The sequence below is a fragment of the Labeo rohita genome, chromosome 8 (genome assembly GCF_022985175.1).
Source record: "Labeo rohita strain BAU-BD-2019 chromosome 8, IGBB_LRoh.1.0, whole genome shotgun sequence".
Classification (NCBI taxonomy): Eukaryota; Metazoa; Chordata; class Actinopteri; order Cypriniformes; family Cyprinidae; genus Labeo; species Labeo rohita.
The window spans coordinates 23,734,881-23,754,428 of NC_066876.1; the positions used below are offsets into that span (position 1 = coordinate 23,734,881).

General features: G+C 35.6%; 1 protein-coding gene across 1 annotated transcript in view; it reads left to right on the forward strand.

Annotated features, from left to right (window-relative positions):
* The window catches only part of zgc:92140 (uncharacterized protein LOC447854 homolog), a 40,791-nt gene extending 22,862 nt beyond the window's left edge, over window positions 1-17,929 (forward strand). The window contains exons 3-6 of the mRNA XM_051117712.1: window positions 7,949-8,034; window positions 10,158-10,228; window positions 13,319-13,379; window positions 16,431-17,929. Of these exons, the coding sequence (XP_050973669.1) occupies window positions 7,949-8,034; window positions 10,158-10,228; window positions 13,319-13,379; window positions 16,431-16,472 (260 nt within the window). The 3' untranslated portion in view covers window positions 16,473-17,929. The remainder of the gene's footprint in view (window positions 1-7,948; window positions 8,035-10,157; window positions 10,229-13,318; window positions 13,380-16,430) is intronic.
* Window positions 17,930-19,548: the final 1,619 nt, after the last annotated feature.

A 19,548-nucleotide genomic window follows, 5' to 3' on the forward strand; every position in this document is an offset into this window, starting at 1 on the left:
CATGTCGGTCGACCCCCCCCACACACAACTCCTATCCTGTGGCCTCATGGGATAGTGTTGTCATTCAGCTAATCATTTGACAATATTTTGATCAGCCTGGCTAATTATCTGTGACAATATTATGGTTATCAATCACTTTCAAAATCAGTTGGCTGATAATTGAATTTCAAAGTTTTGTTGGAGCCCTTGTTATTCTTAATTTTAACATTTAATATTCATTTTTACACCAGTCATATATATTGGTTCAAAATATCGGTTATCGGTATACATGATCAGTAATAATCGGTATCACCATCAGCCCTGAAAAACACATTGGTCAACCCCTACTCCTGTCCCGTGCCCTCATAAGACAGTGTGATCATTCAGCTAATCATTTGACAATATTTTGATTAGCATGGCCAATTATCGGTGCCGATATGAAGCATTTTCATTCAAGTCATTCTCAAAACGGATTTGTCAATAAAATTTAAAGAGTTTTTTTCAAAGCCCTCGTCATTCTTAATTTTGACATTTATTTTAATTTTTACATCAGACATATGTATTGGTTCAAAATATTGATTATCGGTCTACTTGATCTGTAATCGATGTTGGCATCTGCCCTGAAAAACACATATCGGTAAACCCCTACTCCTGTCCTGTGGCCTCATGGGATGGCTTCGTCATTCAGCTAATCATTTGACAATATTTTTATCTACCATATCATAAGGAAGTAACGGTAGTCATATTCACATGTGGGGGCTGCTTCTCTCAGTTCTGCACTTCCTCTTGTTATACTTTTGAGGATGTGAGTGTTCTGTGTGTGTGTTCTGTGGGCTCATGTGGCGTTCTGATAATCTGAGTGAACTGTAAGGCACAACAACAGATTGATGAGTATTATATTCACCAGTGCGAACAGAGCAGTGACCTGGTTGCTGTGGATTATTGCTAACTCCCCCATCTTCTCGCTGTATATGTCTATCTGTCTCTCACTCGCTCTTTTTCTCTCTTTCTGCTGCCAGCCCGATGTCCTTCTTTCCACTGCCCTTCCCGGCTGTCAGTCAAACAGCTCTATCAATAGAACAGAGGGAGACAGCTTTCGCCCCTCTCTCTCTCTCTCAACTCTCAGCTCTCGCCCTGACTTGATTAGTGCCAACAGACTGTTTACTAGTCAAACTGTGTCAGTGTTCAGGCAGTGAGAGTGTGCGTGTGTCCTCGTCTGTGATTCAGCGCTTAGTCGATCGCGAACAACACACGAGATCTCCGGCGCGCACAATGACCGGAAAGGCCGAACTGCCCTAATACAAACACAGGCGAAGAATATGCTGTCTGGTTACATGCAGTCTGCACTGAGCTGTTGAGATTGGTTTGTGAGTGTGTTTGCTGCCAGTCTGCAACAGGCGTTCACAGTGACGCCGATTTGCACCGACAAAGTTGTTGATTTTCAACAAGAGCCAGCCTTATCCAGCACGACCGACAGCGATCATTCGCAGTGGAATATAGGCATGAGAGAAGTTTTACTATTAGAAATGGGTGTTGATTCAACTTGTTACTTAGTACTGTATATAATTTCCATTTTACTTTCTTATGCATTTACATGTAGTAATTTAACAGACACTTTTATCCAAAGCGACTTACAAATGAGAACAATAGAAGCAATCAAAACCAACAAAAGAGCAATGATATGTAAGTGCTGACAAATCTTGGTTAGTCTAACGTAGTAACATAGCATATATATAAATAACATAGCATATTTATAAATAAAAAGAAAACAAGTAGATAGAATAAAAAAAGAAGAGAGAACGCTAGTGTTTGAGGGTAATTTTTAAAAATAAATATAAAGACAACGAGTAGAAAGAATAGAAAAAAAATAGAGAATGATAGTGTCAGAGGGTAATTTTGAATAAACAAACATGAATAAATAATAAATAATGAAATCATTGTAAAATTATTTTTTAATTATTATCTTATTTATTATTTATTTTTAATGATCTATTTATTTATTGTTAATTATTATCTGTTGAAATTACCTTCAGATGATGCTGTAAATTATAAAGGGTAGCGTTTCAGGCGTATTTAATCCTGTAACTTGTCTTTTTGAGCCGTTCATTAAAAGAAGCAACTTGTAAGAGTCATTTGTTTCTTGAACCTGGCTACACTGTAAATTTTGCATCTTTGATTTATTAAAAAGCTCATTTTTAATGATTCACACTACACTGTTGTATGCCATTTTAATGTAATTTACTGTATGTATCAGTATTTATTTTAAATATTTTTTTATTAACATTTTAGTAATTTTGTGCTTTTGTAGTTTTTATTACTTGTTTTTATTATTTCTATTTATTTCTAAATTTTATTTCTAAATTTTATTTTTATTTGTTTTAGTACTTTTAGTACTCTTAGTTCTTTAACTTTAAAATACATTTTTCATCTAATGTTTATAGTTCAGTTAATAAATGATTTTTAATAGTTTTAGTTAATGATAACCGTACTCTTGCACACTGTATGTCTGTTTTTGTGAGTTTTTCTTGCCATTGCTTCATATTACAGTCTTTTTATTGCATAATCAATACATTCTGCAAACTCATATTCACAACTCGAGTAGAATAAAATATCGATCTTGGGATTTTAGGAATAGACACAGCATCCATTTTAACATTTACTGTGGTTTATGTGATTTAATCTGTATGTTTTCATGTCTCCCGGTCATTACATATGCATTTGGTGAATGCTTTTATCTAATGCAACTTACAGTGCGTTCAAGGTTTACATTAATATGTTTGTTTTTCTAGAAATCAAACCCATGACTTTGGTACTGCTAGTGCCTTGTATTACCAGCTTAGCTTTAAGAAGTTTGGACAGTGATTTGTTTCTGCCCACGTGCAGCAATTTAAAAAAAATGATGCATGGAAAGCTGTCAGAAAACTTGCCAGCACTGGTTCATGCATAAATATGATGCATAATCAGAAATGTCACTACAGTAGAAAAGCTTATGTCAAAGAGACAGGAAAACTGATTTATTGGCACTTAATTGTAATCAGATTATTGCTGGTTGTTCAAGTTAACAATAACAGGCCACCCAGCAGTAGGAACGCCCTATATGGCCCAATAAACAGCTACTCATCGACCTTTAGCGATAAAACCATTATATGTTTGAACAAAGGGTGTGTGTGTGTACACGTGGCTTACTGTCAGGCTGTAGTTAATAAATTTCATGCAGCCATTTTTCAAAGTCACCAAGTGACTGTGTTCGCAAAGCAACTGTTTAGCTAATGTTTTTAACAGCAACGGGGTACAGTAGCGCAACAGATCATCTTGGTGACACTTTGTCTTAGACACATGACTAGAGATGTTTAACGACTGATCTTTAACCAGAGGCGTGGTATCGGTCATGTGTCTAAAGGTAGCGCAAAACGTGTCTCTTGCTACTTGAATTTCGTAACTCCGCCGTAACGTTAGCGAGTGATCTTCCACCTACTATCAAAGAGAGTGCGAGATTGACAAACTCTCCTCCTTTGTGGTGGACTCGCTGTGTTAACAGACACCCACTTACAGAATAGCTTCAGGGCAAAGCTTCTCCACACTGATTCTAAAAGTAAAGCAGCCCACTCATGTTCCTCAGACACGCCACTCACAGCGCTGAACACATCTGAAATTAGGCCAGAAGGTAGAAGTGAGAGGAAGACAGGGTTGTGTAGCTGTCTTGTCGTCCGATTTGCTTCGATTTAGCCGAACGAGCAGCCAGACAGCTAAATTACCTGGTCGTCAGAAGGCATCTTGTCACGAACACAGAAAAGGATACAAATAAACATTGGAGGCCTAGTGATTAGCGTATGTGGTGCGATGTTGGTCTGAAATGCTAAATTATTATTATTTATTTATTTTTTCTTCTGCTTTATTCAAAAGAGCAGGGTGTGCGTGTTTCTATATACACTACTGTTTAAAAGGTTGGGTCGATAAGAGTTTTTAATGTTATTGAAAGAAGTTTTATGCTCACCCAGGCTGCATTTGTATGCTCAAAAATACAGTACTGCGATATTGTGAAATATTATAATTTAATATTAAATAACTTTTCTATTGGAATATGTTTTATGTTATTTATATCTGTAGTGGCAGAGCTGTATTTTCAGCAGCCATTATTCCAGTCTTCAGTGTCAGAATTTATATTGTAGGTAATAAAATGATTTGGGTTTTTTATGTAAAGCAGACTAAGTGGACTGTCTGTGTTCTCTCTAAAATCACTAACATCATTTTGACCATATTTCACAAAGTAGATTTAAAATGTTTAATGAGGAATCAAATTTTCTATTATTGAGTTCTTTGAAATTACTATTCATTTATTCATCAAAGGACTAACAATATAAGCATAAAATGCATAAAAATGTGCCAAAACTTGAGCTGTGTTTGGCTGTGTGAAGCACCTGTTGCTCTGCATATCCATCAGAAGGTTGCTAACATTAAGAGAGAGTGATTGAAGTTTATTTTTAACAACACACTTGATCACATCAGTATGGAAGCCCATTTCTGCCACTGAAAAAAATAAAAATAAAAAAGGGTTTGCGTTTGTATCTCACAATTCTGGCTTTTCTTGCAAGTTGTGAGTTATGAAGTCCAATCTAAGAGAAAAAAAGACTGATATATGTTTTAAAGTCGGCAAAAAAGCATGCAAAAAATTGCAAGTTAAGTTGAGTTTATATTGCAATTCTGACTCTTTTCCTCAGAATTTGAGTTTAAATCTCACAGTTCTTAGAAAAAGTCACTATTATAAAATATAAACTCACAATTCTGAAGGGGAAAAAAGTCTAAATTGTGAGTTTATATCTTAATTTTGACTTTTTTCTTTCAGGATTTGAGTTTAAATCTCAATTCTGAGAAAAAAGTCATAGTTGTGATATAAGCTCGCAATTCTAACTTTTTTCCCCAGAATTTCGAGTTTAAATCTCACAATTCTTAGAAAAAGTCACTATTGCAAGATATAAACTCACAATTCTGAGGAAAAAAGTCTAAATTGTGAGTTTATATCGTAATTCTGACTCTTTTTTTTTTTTTTTTTTTTTTTTCTGAATTTGAGTTTAAATCTCACAATTCTGAGAAAAAAAGTCACCATTGCAAAATATAAACTCACAATTCTCATTTTTTTCCTCAGAATTTAAGTCTCATAATTCTGAGGAAAAAAAGTCACAGTTGCGAAATATAAACTATCAATTTTGAGGAAAAAAGTTTGAACTGTGATCGCAATTCTAACTTTTTTCTTCTAAATTTGTTTAAATCTCACAATTCTAAGAAATGAGTCAAAATTCTGAGGAAAAAATCTCAATTGCATGTTTATATTGCAATTATGACTTTTCTCCTCAGAATTTAAGTTTAAATCTCTCAATTCTGAGAAAAAAGTCTGGATTGTCAGATAGTGTAGCAGGTACCTTTTTATTTTTTAATCTGTGGCAGAAATAGGCTTCCATACTTCTGACTTTCAGCATGTGTGTGTGTATATATATGTATATATATGTGTGTGTGTGTGTGATATCTCTCTCTCTCTCTCTCTCTCTCTCTCTCTCTCTCTCTCTCTCTCTCTCTCTCTCTCTCTCTCTCTCTCTCTCTCTCTCTCTCTCTCTCTCTCTCTCTCTCTCTCTCTCTCTCTCTCTCTCTAACACACATATACATGTATACATATATGTCTCACACACACTTATACGTATATACATATATACATGTGTATATGTATATGTAACTCACTGAAAGATGGGGTGGCTAAAAACTGAGCTGAACCCTACAATAAACTTGCTGATCATGTGTAGGCATAATGAATCTTCATTGTGTTGATTTAGTAAAATATGAAAAAATAGAAATGAGTTAATTCATTTAGAATGCAAAATGACATACTGGGATCTAATTGAACAATTTTAGTGATGCCATAAATAAATGGATGAATTTGTTTTTGTTTAGTTTCTCTGAATTTGGCAGTAATTGAACTGCCCAACTCTGTCTTCAGGAGTTAAACACTGAAATGGAAAAATCCGAGATGCTGTAAAAATATCTTGCCTTGGTACTGTCATACTCATGAGTCATGACACAAGAAGCAGGCACAAAACTGCCTACAATCACAGCCTTTAGGAAATGGAATGGCCTAATAAAAGGCACATAAAAATCAACTCAATATTCAGAGTTTTAATTTCATAACTAAAATATTTCACCCAGTCATTTTTTAACACATCCCATGGTGCTTATGAATCCAGCTTGCAACATTTCTCATTTCTGTCCTTGCTCTACTATAATATTATACTCCAGTATAATAGCATAAAATAATAAAAGTCCCACAGAGGCCAACCTTATTGCCTTTCTGTCTATTGAGAAAGCAAGCATCCTTCTCTCCATCAGGCCCTAAAGGTCGGCATCATGCTGTTATCACTAATTAGCCAATCGAAATATCCCTACATAAGAGAACCTCTCATCTTATTGCCAAAAATAGCCCGTCTGGAACATACTAAACTGACAAAATGTCACTCTCCCTCACGGTGAGCTGCTCGAATGTCCTCCGTTTCTCTGAGATGTGCGCTTCTCGGATGATTCTCGTCCTGAAAAGATGGATTAGGAATGATATGTCTCTCAGATCTCCTTTTTTAGTCATGCTATCACGCTACTTGTGTACACACGAGAGTGTGTGTGTGTGGGAGAAGAGAAATGTAGTTGTACGTATGCATGTATATGCGTTTATGTATCTGGCTCTTTGGGAACCAAGAGGCCTGTTTTGTGTAACACATCACAGCCAAATCAGTTAAAGTTTGATTTTAATTTGTGCGTGACGTTTCTCTTTGGTTTGGCTGTGTGTGTGTTTGTCAGCATGTTGAAGCGTGGTCTTTTGTGCAGAGACATGTTTACATTCCTCAAGCTGTGAAAGACTGGCGGTGTTGCTCGCTCTCTTTTTTTTTTTTTTCTCTCTCCTTTTATATTCCTCTCTTTTTTTTTTCCTTTTTCTCGCTTTTTGTGCTTGTGCTGATGGGCTGCACTGAGTCACATTCACAGGCTGCCCACTCCAGCTGTCATGATGGTAACTGACAGGGAGTTCACAGCAAGAAAAGGAGAGAAAGACGGATAGAGGCGAAGATAAACAGAGATTGAGTGGGCTGTGATTGCCTCACGCTGATTTGTAGACAGAGTAAAAGACGGATTTATGTAGATGTGTGGGTGTGTGTATGTGTTATGAGGAAGTGAATGCATGGACATGCAAACATGCACATGGCCGCCGGTAATTACCGATGGCTGGGAAAGGGCAAAATCCAAAACGGTCTGGGTTGAAGTTGTTTCAAATGTGAGTTCTTTCCCTCACGTTGTTCCAAACGTGCATGTTGTTCTTTTTTCTGCAAAACAAAGAAAGGTCTTGAAGAATATGACCACTTATCAGTATAATGGAAGCGAATGAGAAATAAGGCTGTGAAGCACTAAAATTATAAAAAGCACCATAAATGTGTCATGTGAATGGTCTATATGACTCATGCGCTATATCTTATACAGCCATACAATAGAAAAGAATAACTTACAATTTAAAGGGATAGTCCACCCAAAACTGAAAATTCTGTCATTAATTATTCACACGTTGTTCCAAACCCGCAAGACCTTTGCTCATCTTCAGAACACAAATTAAGATATTTTTGATGAAATCTGATCTGAAGTTGTTGATTAAAGTATTCTCATAGCTTCATAAAATTATGGTTGAACCACTGTCACTTGGACTATTTTAACAGTGTCCTTACTACCTTTCTTGGCCTTGAACGTGTCAGTTGTGTTGCTGTCTATGCAGGGTCAGAAAGCTCTCGGATTTCATCAAAAATATCTTAATCTGAAGATGAACGAAGGTCTTACGGGTTTGGAATGACGTGAGGTTGAGTAAATGATAGAAGTTTCATTTCTCTGTGAATCATTTCAGACAGTACTAGAATGAAACTCTAATTTGTGTTTTTTCTTTCTGTCATTGTAGATGAATATAAGATGAAGGGAGTGGAGGAGGTGAAGTACATGCGTGGAGAAGAAGACCGAGTAAACGCACGCAACCAGGAGAACCTGGTGAGATGCAAAACATGCATCCACATTGCGCACACACATGCACACCTGGGAAATTCTTCCAGTGCGGTGCTGTCTATCATATTTTGCTTTGTATTCACATACGCACAGCGCTTGAGGCTCATATGCCTGTTGTTGGCTTATACATTGAGAAGTAAAACTAAGCGTATGCAGTGCACGCATGTGCTGACATGTTTGGAATGTGGGAGAGGGAAATTCTGACACATTTTTTCCCTTTTGTCACAGCCTCTCACTCTCATGCTTAGACACTCACATTACCAGACAAAATCTAATATACATGCATCTTTTATACACGCACTCATTAAATTCTCAGACGTCTGGACTTGTCTAGACTGATTTTTTCTGTCTAATGAGGAAGCTTTATCATTTGTAATAATAAAGTAATAATAATTATACTTCTTTTTCTTATTGTTGTAATAATACTAATTAAAATAATAATTGGTATTTGTTTACTTTTATTTTATTTATTTTATTTCTTACACATGCATGTTGGTTTTTACTACTTAACTAATAAGGTTAAAGGGATAGTTCACCCAAAAATAAAAATTCTGTCATTATTTACTCACCCTCATGTCTTTCCAAACCCGTAAGACCTTCGTTCAGCTTCGGAACACAAATTAAGATTTTTGATGAAATCCGAAAGCTTTCTGACCCTGCTTAGACGGCAACAGGTCAAGGCCTAGAAAAGTAGTAAGGACATTGTTAAAATAGTCCATGTGACTTAAGTAGTTCAACCATAATGTTATAAAGCTACAATAATACTTTTGTGTGCAAAGAAAATAAAAATAATGACTTTATTCAACAATTTGTTCTCTTCTGTGTTTTCATTTTTGGGCGAACTATCCCTTTTCGTTAAGGTTTCTTAGATAATGACCTTAAGAATTAAACTGGCTGTTTAACTACTTTACTTTTAAGACTATGTAAATTACCCTGTTATGATTGGCTAACCTTTTTACCTGTTAAAGCAGTAATAACGTCACTGCCAAGTTGTTAAATACTGGCATTGATATGCAAATATGGGTCACCATATGTTCATGTTATATGTTAATGTGCTCAGCAGGGGTGCAAAATGCATCATTATGTTATATGTTATCCAAAATACAGTCCTTAACATATATTTCAAATTTGAAAATCCACAATGTCAGATTCCCAATGTATTTCTTATACAGACGACCTTGATTATCCTATCTGTATTTATTTGTTTGTCCTGTTTCTTAATGCTTGTGATTTCGACAATGTGTTAAGAATTACATTTTTGCATCTTAGTTTCCACAAATGCAACCCTGGACCACAAAACCAGTCTTAAGTAGCAAGAAATACATTGTATGGGTCAAAATGATAGATTTTTCTTTTATACCAAAAATCATTAGGATTTCACGTAAAGATCCTGTTCCATAAAGATATTTTGTACATTTACTACTTTAATTTTTGATTAGTAATATGCATTGCTAAGAACTTAATTTGGACAACTTTAAAGGTGATTTACTCAATATTTTGTTTTTTTTTTTTTTTTTTTTTGCACCCTCAGATTCCAGATTTTCAAATAGTTTTATCTTGTCCAAATATTGTCCTGACAAACCATACATTATTGGAAAGCTTATTTATTCAGCCTTCAGATGCAGTATAAATCTCAATTTCAAAAAATCGACCCTAATGACTGGTTTTGTGGTCCAGGGTCACACATTGTCTGGTTGCATTGTGAATAAGTATGTCTACGTAGACCATTTCAAATAGAGCAAGTAAAGTCCTTTTTCCGTGATATGCCAAGCTTAATGAAGTTGTACAGGCGGAGCAGGTGCTCGGATGCCCATGTTCCGATAAGGGGGGTTAGAGGAGAATGGAGACGCAGTGAAAGCGAGGGCAGCCCTCTCTCTCGCTGTCTCTCAGCAGGGCAGCTTTCTCATTAGCAGTGGCCAGAGGAAGGTCACTCCCAGGGCCTCTGTATCACACTGTGTTCCAGGCAGAGAAGCTGGTTCTGGCCCACGTCCAGAAGTCGGCAGGGCCTCTGCACCGGAGGGCCACCAGGGACTCTCGGCGGAGGCTGAATTTGGCTTTGTTTTGAACAGTAGTAAGTGAAAACGTGTTCATTCCGGGTGTGTTCGCAGGAGAAGAGCTCGACGCAGAACAGGACCAAACAGCACAAAGAGGTGCCTGGGCCCAGTGCCAACAAGACAAAGTGAGTGGGTTTATACATGTGTCTTTCTGTTTACGGTGTGCGTGTGTTTCTGTTTGTTTTGTGTGTGGGTGAGGGCATTAGAGTTCTTGCTCTGTTGAAAATGTGCCAGAAGTCTTTAAATTGTGTGTGGTTTGTTTTGCTTTGTGGCCTGTCTTATCCTCTGTGGATCTCATTTGCATGTTCTGTTTGAGCGTAATGTGCCATATGTTTCACAAGTTATTGTATGTAAACATGGTGTTTATTGCCTTCGGATACAATTGTCAATTTCAAAGTGTTTTATTGGTGTAATTATTTCTAGTCAAATTGCATTTCTAAAGCATCAATAACGCAATCGCAAATATATTATAATGATTTTCTTTGTTAAAAGTCACGTAAATGTCATTTTATTTCACCTCCTGTAGTTTCAAATCCATGGGTCCTGCAATATACAGTCAAACCAAAAATTATTCAGACACCAGATATAATTTTTGATATTTTTTTTTACTAGTGGGTGCAGGACACTATAGTTAATTTAGGTAAGTGAGGATAGCAAAATAAAGTAAACTGTGACACATTATACCCACAAATTCTTCATACAGTGGACTACCAGTAAATTATTCAGACACTTTGACCTGACCATGTTTTGCTTAAGTGTTTTTTCTTGAATTGCTAATGCAAACTTTTAAAACCACAGACTGAACACAATTAACCATTGCTTGGTAAATTGGTCAATGAAGTATTGAAAGTTGTGTAAATGTGACCCTGGACCACAAAACCAGTCTTAAGGGTCAATTAAAAAAAAAAAAAAAAATAGATTTATACATCATCTGAAAGCTGAATAAATAAGCTTTCTATTGATTTGTATTTTTTGTTCAGACGATACAACTATTTAAAAATCTGGAATCTGAGGGTGCGAAAAATCGCCTTTAAAGTTGTCCAAATGAAGTTTTTAAGAATGCATATTGCTAATTAAAAAATAAGCTTTAATATATTTACGGTAGGAAATTTACAAATTATCTTTATGGAACATGATCTTTACATAATATCCTAATGATTTTTGGCATAAAAGAAGAATCTGTATTTTTGACCCATACAATGTATTATTAGCTATTGCGACCCGTTATTGATACCCGTGCTACTTAAGGCTGGTTTTGTGGTCCAGGGTCATAAATATTGTCATACTATCAGTTTTCCGAATTTTTTGGTTGATTGTAATCCACTATATACCTTTCTATCAAAGCTATCTGACATTATCAAGATGAATTTCTGACACAGTTTAACTCTGAGTTCTTGTCATATTTTATTATCATTTTCTAAACTACAGCAAACAAACAATGTACCTGTATTGATGATAAACTGTGACAGTGTCATTATTCTGAATTCATTTGGCCACTATAATTGTGTAGTGAAAGTCATGACAGCCCTATTTCAAACCCATATTTTCTTTATTTCTATGATAGTGCAACAAAATAAATTTCTTCAGTCGATAAGAAATTGTTTCTTGTGGAAAATATTTAAGGAATAATCTCCATATAGTGGACTTTAGTGGTGCCCCTAAGTTTAAACTTCCAAAATATGAGTTTAAATGCACATCGCAGAGACGAGGCAAGACAAGCATTTGAGGTTAAAAAGTATATAAACTGTCAATTTGTTTCGAAAGTGGCCGATTCGCTTGATAAGACCACTTCTTCCTCGGCTGTGATCATTTAGAGCCATTTAAAGCTGCATTTAAACAGCATTTTGGTTCAAACTTTGGGGCACCATTGAAGTCCACTATATGGAGAGAATTCCTGAAATGTTTTCCTCAAAAAAACATTTTTTTACAACTGAAGAAAGAAAGACAAGAATTTTGGATGACAAAGAGGTGAGTACATTGTTCAATGGAAAACAGAAAATAATACATGTCTTAAAAACAAATTAAAGGCTACATCGGACGGACATTTTCAAGTTAATATGGTTTTTTGAGGTCTTCATGAAATGGCTGCAAAATACTTTGGTTAAAATTCCTTAGTGATCGTGTAAAACAAGAGCTCTGTTCACAGTGACCCGTTTTGGTGCATGTCTCTTTAAATGATAATGAGCTCCTGCTCACTCCACCCCTTCTGTTTTTTCTGTATTCTGTGGCACGTTACCATTAAAAAAAACGAATCCACTGTGTCCTCAGTGGCTCTGATGTTGGGAGAAAATAAAGACTCTTATGTTCACCTTTACATCTAACTACAAAACACCTGCACTGCCTACAGCGGGAGAAAATGGCAGACAACATACAACTAGCTTAGGGTGAAAATATGCCCATACGGGAGAGACAGTCAGCAGTTGTAGGCGGGGCTTGAACAGTATGACATCATACTGCTCAGAAAATAAAAATGGCTTGATTAATTGAGATTTTAAGGATAAAAAAGGAGTGAATGGATGTTTTTTTTTTTTTTTTTTTTTTTTTAACATTCTAGAGTGGTTGTGTCCACACACTCATAGACACAGTTATATGCAAACACCATGTAAAAGCAAATTTTGCATCCAATGTCCCCTTTAAGGTAAATTAAGTAATTAATTTTTGGGTAATACTTTTAGTTATTTATTAAACCATTAGCGTTTAACTGGGCAGTACATGAAAGTAAGTTTTAAAACATCTATAACTACTTGAGTGTAAATTAATTTATGATCTGTTAACCATTAATATTTTATTTCTTTACGACTTAATGGACTTTATTTTCACTAGACTTTGAACGTTACGAACACATTAAACAGAAAGCTAATATATATGGTGTTCAAAACGTCTGGATGTAGAGAAAATGTGTTTGCGGGTATGTTCATTAAGAATGAACAGTTCATTATTGTGTGTGTGTCGATGGAGTAATGCTCAGTTAATGTGCTGTATGTGTGTGTGGAGGCAGGGGTTTATGGTCCCTGCAGTAATGTGTCTATAAAAATGATTCCTGCCCAGCCACTCTGGATCCTACAGGAGCTGGTAGCTTTGTGTGTGTGTGTGTGTGTGTGTGTGTGTTCTTTATGCTTGTTGTAATGGAAAATTCTAGTGTATTTGTTGCTTCCCTTCTCCTACCCCCACTAACTTCCTCTCTTTCTCTCTCTCCATCTCTCTCTTTCTCCCAGCATACATACGTCAGAGAGTCAGCAGGAGTTCTTCAGAATGCTGGATGAGAAGATTGAGAAGGTGAGGGAGGGAAAAAAAACAAGGCACAGAAGTACAGCAGGCAGCAGATGGGTTAGAGATTTTAAAGGGCCAGTGTACATGAAACCACCCTTCCAAGGACTGTTCGTTTATCTAGATTGTGACATTTAAAAGATTGTCTTGTCCTTCCGTCATGTGCATCGCCTGCCGGGTACTTCCTGTAGACCTCTGGAGATAAAATGATACATTTATGGCTGTGCTTTTTTTCCTGGTACTTCCTCCTTTATCTCTCCCTCTCATATCTGCCTGTGTCTCGCTTGAGGTCTGAGATCAGTTGGTATAAAATTGATTAAATCTAAACTTTTTTGAATCGTTAATTTGATAACGGACACAAAAAATAAAATAAAATAATAAAGAGTTCCTGGAAAACAGCGTGACTCATTTGAATCGTGGACACGCCTGGAAAAACCGAGCATGTCGCACCACGTGCGTTGTTTATTCTTTTTTTTATTTTAAGAGAACTAAATTGATTTTAAATATGACAAAAATATACATATAACGTAGGGATGTGACAAGATCTCGTGGCACGATGCCATGTGTCTTGCGAGATCTCGTGATGATATCATTTGCAAAACATTTTGCATTTCTAAAACATTAGAGATGCATGATTAATCCTTAAAATATCGAGATTTCAATTGAAACACCCACGCAATCTTATTCCTGAATGACAATGACTTAGCCATGTGAATTAGGACTGTTTTACATCGTCGCTGCCCATGTTAATGAACCAGAGGGTCGGGGTAAATCTGAAAGCAGAAAGAGCAAACACAAACAGTCTTTTCAACCACATTGTAATCATTATTTCTGTGTTACAGACATTTAAATAATAGAAGTACTGGGAAGTTTATAGTTTGGGTATAATCACGTATTGTCTACAGTAGCAATCAAAACGAAAGTATATTAACACTTGCATGTCTTGTAACGCTTATCCTCTTCCGTCAGGAGGTGGCAACAACTGCTGGTTTAAAAAAGTATATAATTAAATCATTCATTCAGGAGATTTTAATAGTCAAACAAGTCTTAATGAAGTAAGACATTGACTCCTTCATTGAATGTTTTTTTGTTTTGTTTTGTTTTTTTGTTTAAATGAATATATGTTTTTAAAAGACTTTAGCAATTAACATTTTGTCAGAACCACTAGTAAATTAATTTTAGTTTTCTAATCTTTTTTTCTCCAGAATCGTGAGAGAATCATGTTCTCCAATTTATTAAAACAGCTGGGATTCTTAATTTATCCAGAATCGTGACGCTCTTGTTTAAATGTTATTACTGCAAATAATTCATTCAAATGGAAGTTTAATTTCATAAAGTTCAAAATGCACCTACATTTTTTTGCATTTTGTCTTTTTTTTCAGCTGAATAAAAGACTGTTTTCCCTATGTATTTCATCATTGAGGATTTCTTAAGAAAAGTTTAAAAATCTCGTCTCATCTCGTTCTCGTGAACCCAGTCTCGTGTCTCGTCTCGTCTCATGGGATAAGTGTCTCGTCACACCCCTAATATAACGATAAGCAATTATTTCCACAGTGGCACTGAAAATTCTGCATGCAACATCCCAATCACAACAGTGTGTGAACAGAACTCATTCAATGCACTACACTTAATTAAACCCATAGCTTAATATTTAATAATATTTAATGTTCCCTAGAAAGTCTCAATTACATTTTTTTTTAATCTGTGGTGGAACCAAAAAACATAATTGCAAGATGTCAACTTTTCACAATTTTGATAATTATGAATAGAAAAACCAGAATTATGATATATAAACTCTTAATTGCAAAAAAATCTGAATTGTGAGAAAGTCGCAATTACCTTTTTTTTTACTCTGTGGTGGAACCAAAAAACATAATTGCGAGTTGTTAACTTTTCACAATTGCGATAATTCTGAGAAGTAAAACCAAAATTATGAAATATAAACTCTTAATTGCAAAAAAGTCTAAATTGTGAGGGGAAAAGTCTCAATTACCTTTTTTAATCTGTAGGGGAACCATAACAACACAGTTGCGAGATGTTAACTTTTCGCAATTGTGATAATTCTGAGAGAACAATCAGACGCTTAATTGCAAAAAAGTCAGATTTGCAACTACCTTTTTTAATCTGTGGTAGAACCAAAAAACATAATTGCGAGATGTTAACTTTTCGGAATTGGAGTAGTTCTGAGAAGCAAAGTCAGATATATGACATATAAACTCTTAATTGCAAAAAAGTCAGAATTGTGAGGAAAAAGTCGCAATTATCTTTTTTAATCTGTGGTGGAGCCAAACAACACAATTGCGAGATGTGAAATTTTTGCAATTGCGATAATTCTGAGAAGTCAAAATTATGATATATAAACTTCTATTTGCAATAAAGTCCAAATTGTGAGGAAAAGTTGCAGTTACCTTTTTTTCATCTATGGTGGAACCAAAAATCACAATTGCGAGATGTTAAATTTTCGCAATTGCAATAATTCTGAGAATAAACGTCAGAATTATGATATATAAACTCTCAATTGCAAAAAAAAAGTCTGAATTTTGAGAAAAAGTCGCAATTACCTTTTTTTTTTTTTTTTAATCTGTGGTGGAACCAAAAAACATAATTGCGAGATGTTAATGTTTCACAATTGCGATAATTTTGAGAAGTCCGAATTATATATATAAACTCTTAAATGCAAAAAAGTATGAATTTTGAGAAGGTCCGAACTGTGAGTCCCAATTACCTTTTTTTTTTTTTTTTTTTTTTTAATCTGTGGTGGAACCAAAAACAATTCCGAGGTGTGAACTTGAGAATTCTGAGAAAAAAATGTCAAAACTGAAAAAAAGTTCAGTTACATTTATTTTGTTTATTCAGTGGCGGAAACTGGCTTTCCTCTGTTCTCATCCATAGATGATGTTGAATATTTATGAGAAACAGATTTTTGGTCCAAGGAGTCTTATTTGTGTTTGGAGATACCCGGCAACGGCCAAAATGTAGCGCTGCTAATCGTTCTCGCTGCTAGTTAGGACAGAAACTCATATTCACTTATTAACCTTTCTCTCTCTCCATATTCTCTAGGGGCGGGACTACTGCTCAGAAGAGGAGGATGATGTGACATAGCAGCGAGGCGCCAGATCTTGCCAGAGATGGAAATAGAGAGAGAGTGTGAACTCAAAAATCAGTGTTTCCTATGTCTGTAACACTCTGTCGGTCTGAGAGCGAGTGTGCGTGCGAGTGCGTGAGAGCGTGTGCTTGTGAGAGCGAGAGAATGCAGGACTTTTCCTCATAGGCTGTTGCACCCTTGACCCCTTCTCCTCTCTTGGGGTTGCCTTGCTTGGAGATCTAGATGGTTTGGGGTGAAGAAAGAACAGCTTGATTGATGTATTATCAACACAGACTCACTCTGATGAGAAACGAGGACCCCCGTCCCCCTCCGCTCCTGTCCTCCTACGGCCAGCATCGAAACAGCCCCCTTCCTCCATCCTGGCTGAGAGAGAGAGATTATGTCGAGGAAAGCAAGATGAAAGGATATGGAGAGAAAAAAAGACAAGATGCCCCTCCCAGTCCTTGTTTTAAGTCGCAGGCCAGAGAAAAAACTGACATATGGAGGAACCAGAAGAGAGCTTACGAACATCCTCTGGAGATGATAATGCGGAGTGAATGTAAAGATGGAGTGTTGTGGGTTTTTGGGGGGGAGAAATGATCGAACAAGAGAGATATTTTATTAAGAGCAACTATATGGCTGATTATTTTGATAAGAGCGTCGTGGCAAGTTTTTGAACATTCAAGTCTGGACTCCTGCCTTTTGAAGGACCTTTTTTTAATTTGTCAAGATTGATTTGTTTGTTCCATAAATGTGTTTTTGGTTTCTTTTTTGCTTATTGCATAGATCAGACCTCTTCAAGCTTGTGCTGTAAAGGTCAGGGCTGTACGGTGACCCCATTACAAGCTCGCTCACACAGGGAAAGACCTAAAGCTAAAATAATCACCACACCCTCTTTCCCCACACAGGTTCACACTTTCTTTTTGTATATCCTGCTATTATTTGTAAAGTTCTCAGAAAATGGACGGAAATACAGTCCAGACTAGTTACCCACACACACGTCCAAATTTATCCCTTACAGCCACCCGCAAACTGGCAGCGTTTGACTTAAAGATCTGTATTGACTGTTTATGCTGCCCTTTAATACAGGTAATGGACTGTGATGAAACTACAGCAGAGAACTGGGGTTGTCTGTGATGTTTTTTGTGTTTGGAGGGCTGTGTTTGTGTTAATCTGTGTCAGAGCCAGGTCTGACTGTGTTAATCGTTGTCAAAGAGTTGAGGTGTTTGTCTTAGGCCTGTGTGTGTGTGTTTAGCTAGTGTTTACCTCAGTTTCTCACTCGGTTGCGTTCAGTCATGTTGGCTAAAATGAATTTGGTTGTCAGCCTGAGACCATTAAACTGTATGAGGTGGGGTGGGGTCACTTTGGGGGACACAGCGCTGGCCGAACATCTGTCATTATGATTACTGGATTGATTCCTTTTTAATTTTTATTTTCAATGTTTTCTTTTTCTATTAAAATATAAGACACAGGAGCTGTGGTTTCTGTTTGTGTGCCGTTTCACCGATTAATTGGTTGGAGTGTGTGTGTGTGTGTGTGTGTGTGTGTGTAGGTACGAACTGCTTTGCTGACATCATTAATCCATTACAGCGTCATGTTTCCTGTTGGTGGTCTGACTCATAATGTTAAAAATACTTAATGGTTTCTGGGGTCGAATTTCTAATGCAGAAATGTGCAGATTACATTTCCACCATGGGTTAAAATATTAAACCGTACAAATGTTTAACTATATTGTTAAAATAGCTATCCAACATCACGTCTTTTCGGAGAATCCACACAGAAGAGACGAGACGTTAGGAGCTATTGATAAATCAATGCGAAGCATATGTGCAGTTTACTTTCACTCAATTGTTGTGGTTTGTCTCCACCTGCAGGATGACAAGTGGAACTACACTAGAAATGTATAATACTGTATGTTGGGATGTTTTTAACAGCGGAATATTAGATTCAAATATATATTCGTATATAATGAACCTGTATGTTTTAGATGGACTGTGTAATCTTTAAGCTTTTCAATCAGCTACAGCTTAAATTATACTTATAGAGAGTCTGTGTTTATTAATGCTAAAACAATAATGCTAAAAAATGAACATGCAAAAGTGCCACAAACAATGCTTTATTTATAGTTAGGAGGTTAAATAATAGTAAAGATCTATAACTCTAAAACTATTTTTTTAAGATTCCCAAAGAGATTGAGGTTAAAAAGTGATTGAGGTTAAAAAGTGTACATATTTATGTATTTGTAATAATTTTTGTGTGTTATATATTTATGATATATTTAAATAATACAATGTTACTATCATTAAACAGTCTGGGGTTGATATGAAATTCTTAATGTTTTTGAAATACAGCAAAAACAGTCAAATTCTGAAATATTTTTACTATTTAAAACAACTGTTTTCTGTTTGAATGTATTTTTAAATGTAATTTATTCCTGTGATTTCAAAGCTGAATTTTTAGCATCATTACTCTAGTCACATGATCCTTCAGAAATCATTATAATATTGAACTGATTTGCTGCTTTTTGGATTAATAGAAGGTTCAGAAGCATTTATATAAAATAGAAACCATGTGTAATATTATAAGTGTCTTTATCATCACTTTTGATCAATTCAAAGCATCCTGGCTAAATAAAAGTATTCATGTCTATAATTTCTTTAAAAAAAAAAAACAAAAAAAAACATGAATTATACTGACTGACTTTTGAAAGGTATAATGTTAAAAAAAATGCTGATCTTTGCATCTATCTATTTATCAAAAAATACTGAAAATTTTAAATATAATTATTTTTCTTGAACAGCAAGTCAGCATATTAAAATGATTTCTGAAGGATCATGTGACACTGAGGACTGGAGTAATGATTAAAAATTAGCTTTGATCACAGGAATAAATTACATTTTAAAGTATATTCAAATAGAACAGTTATTTTAAATACTAAAAATATTTCACAATATTTCTGCTTTTGCTGTATTTTGGATCAAATAAACGCAGGCTTGGTGGGTAGAAGAGACTTCTTTACAAAACATTAAAAGTCTCACTGTTCATTTTTATTACATACTACACATAACCTGTGAATAGGGTGAAGACTTTGTT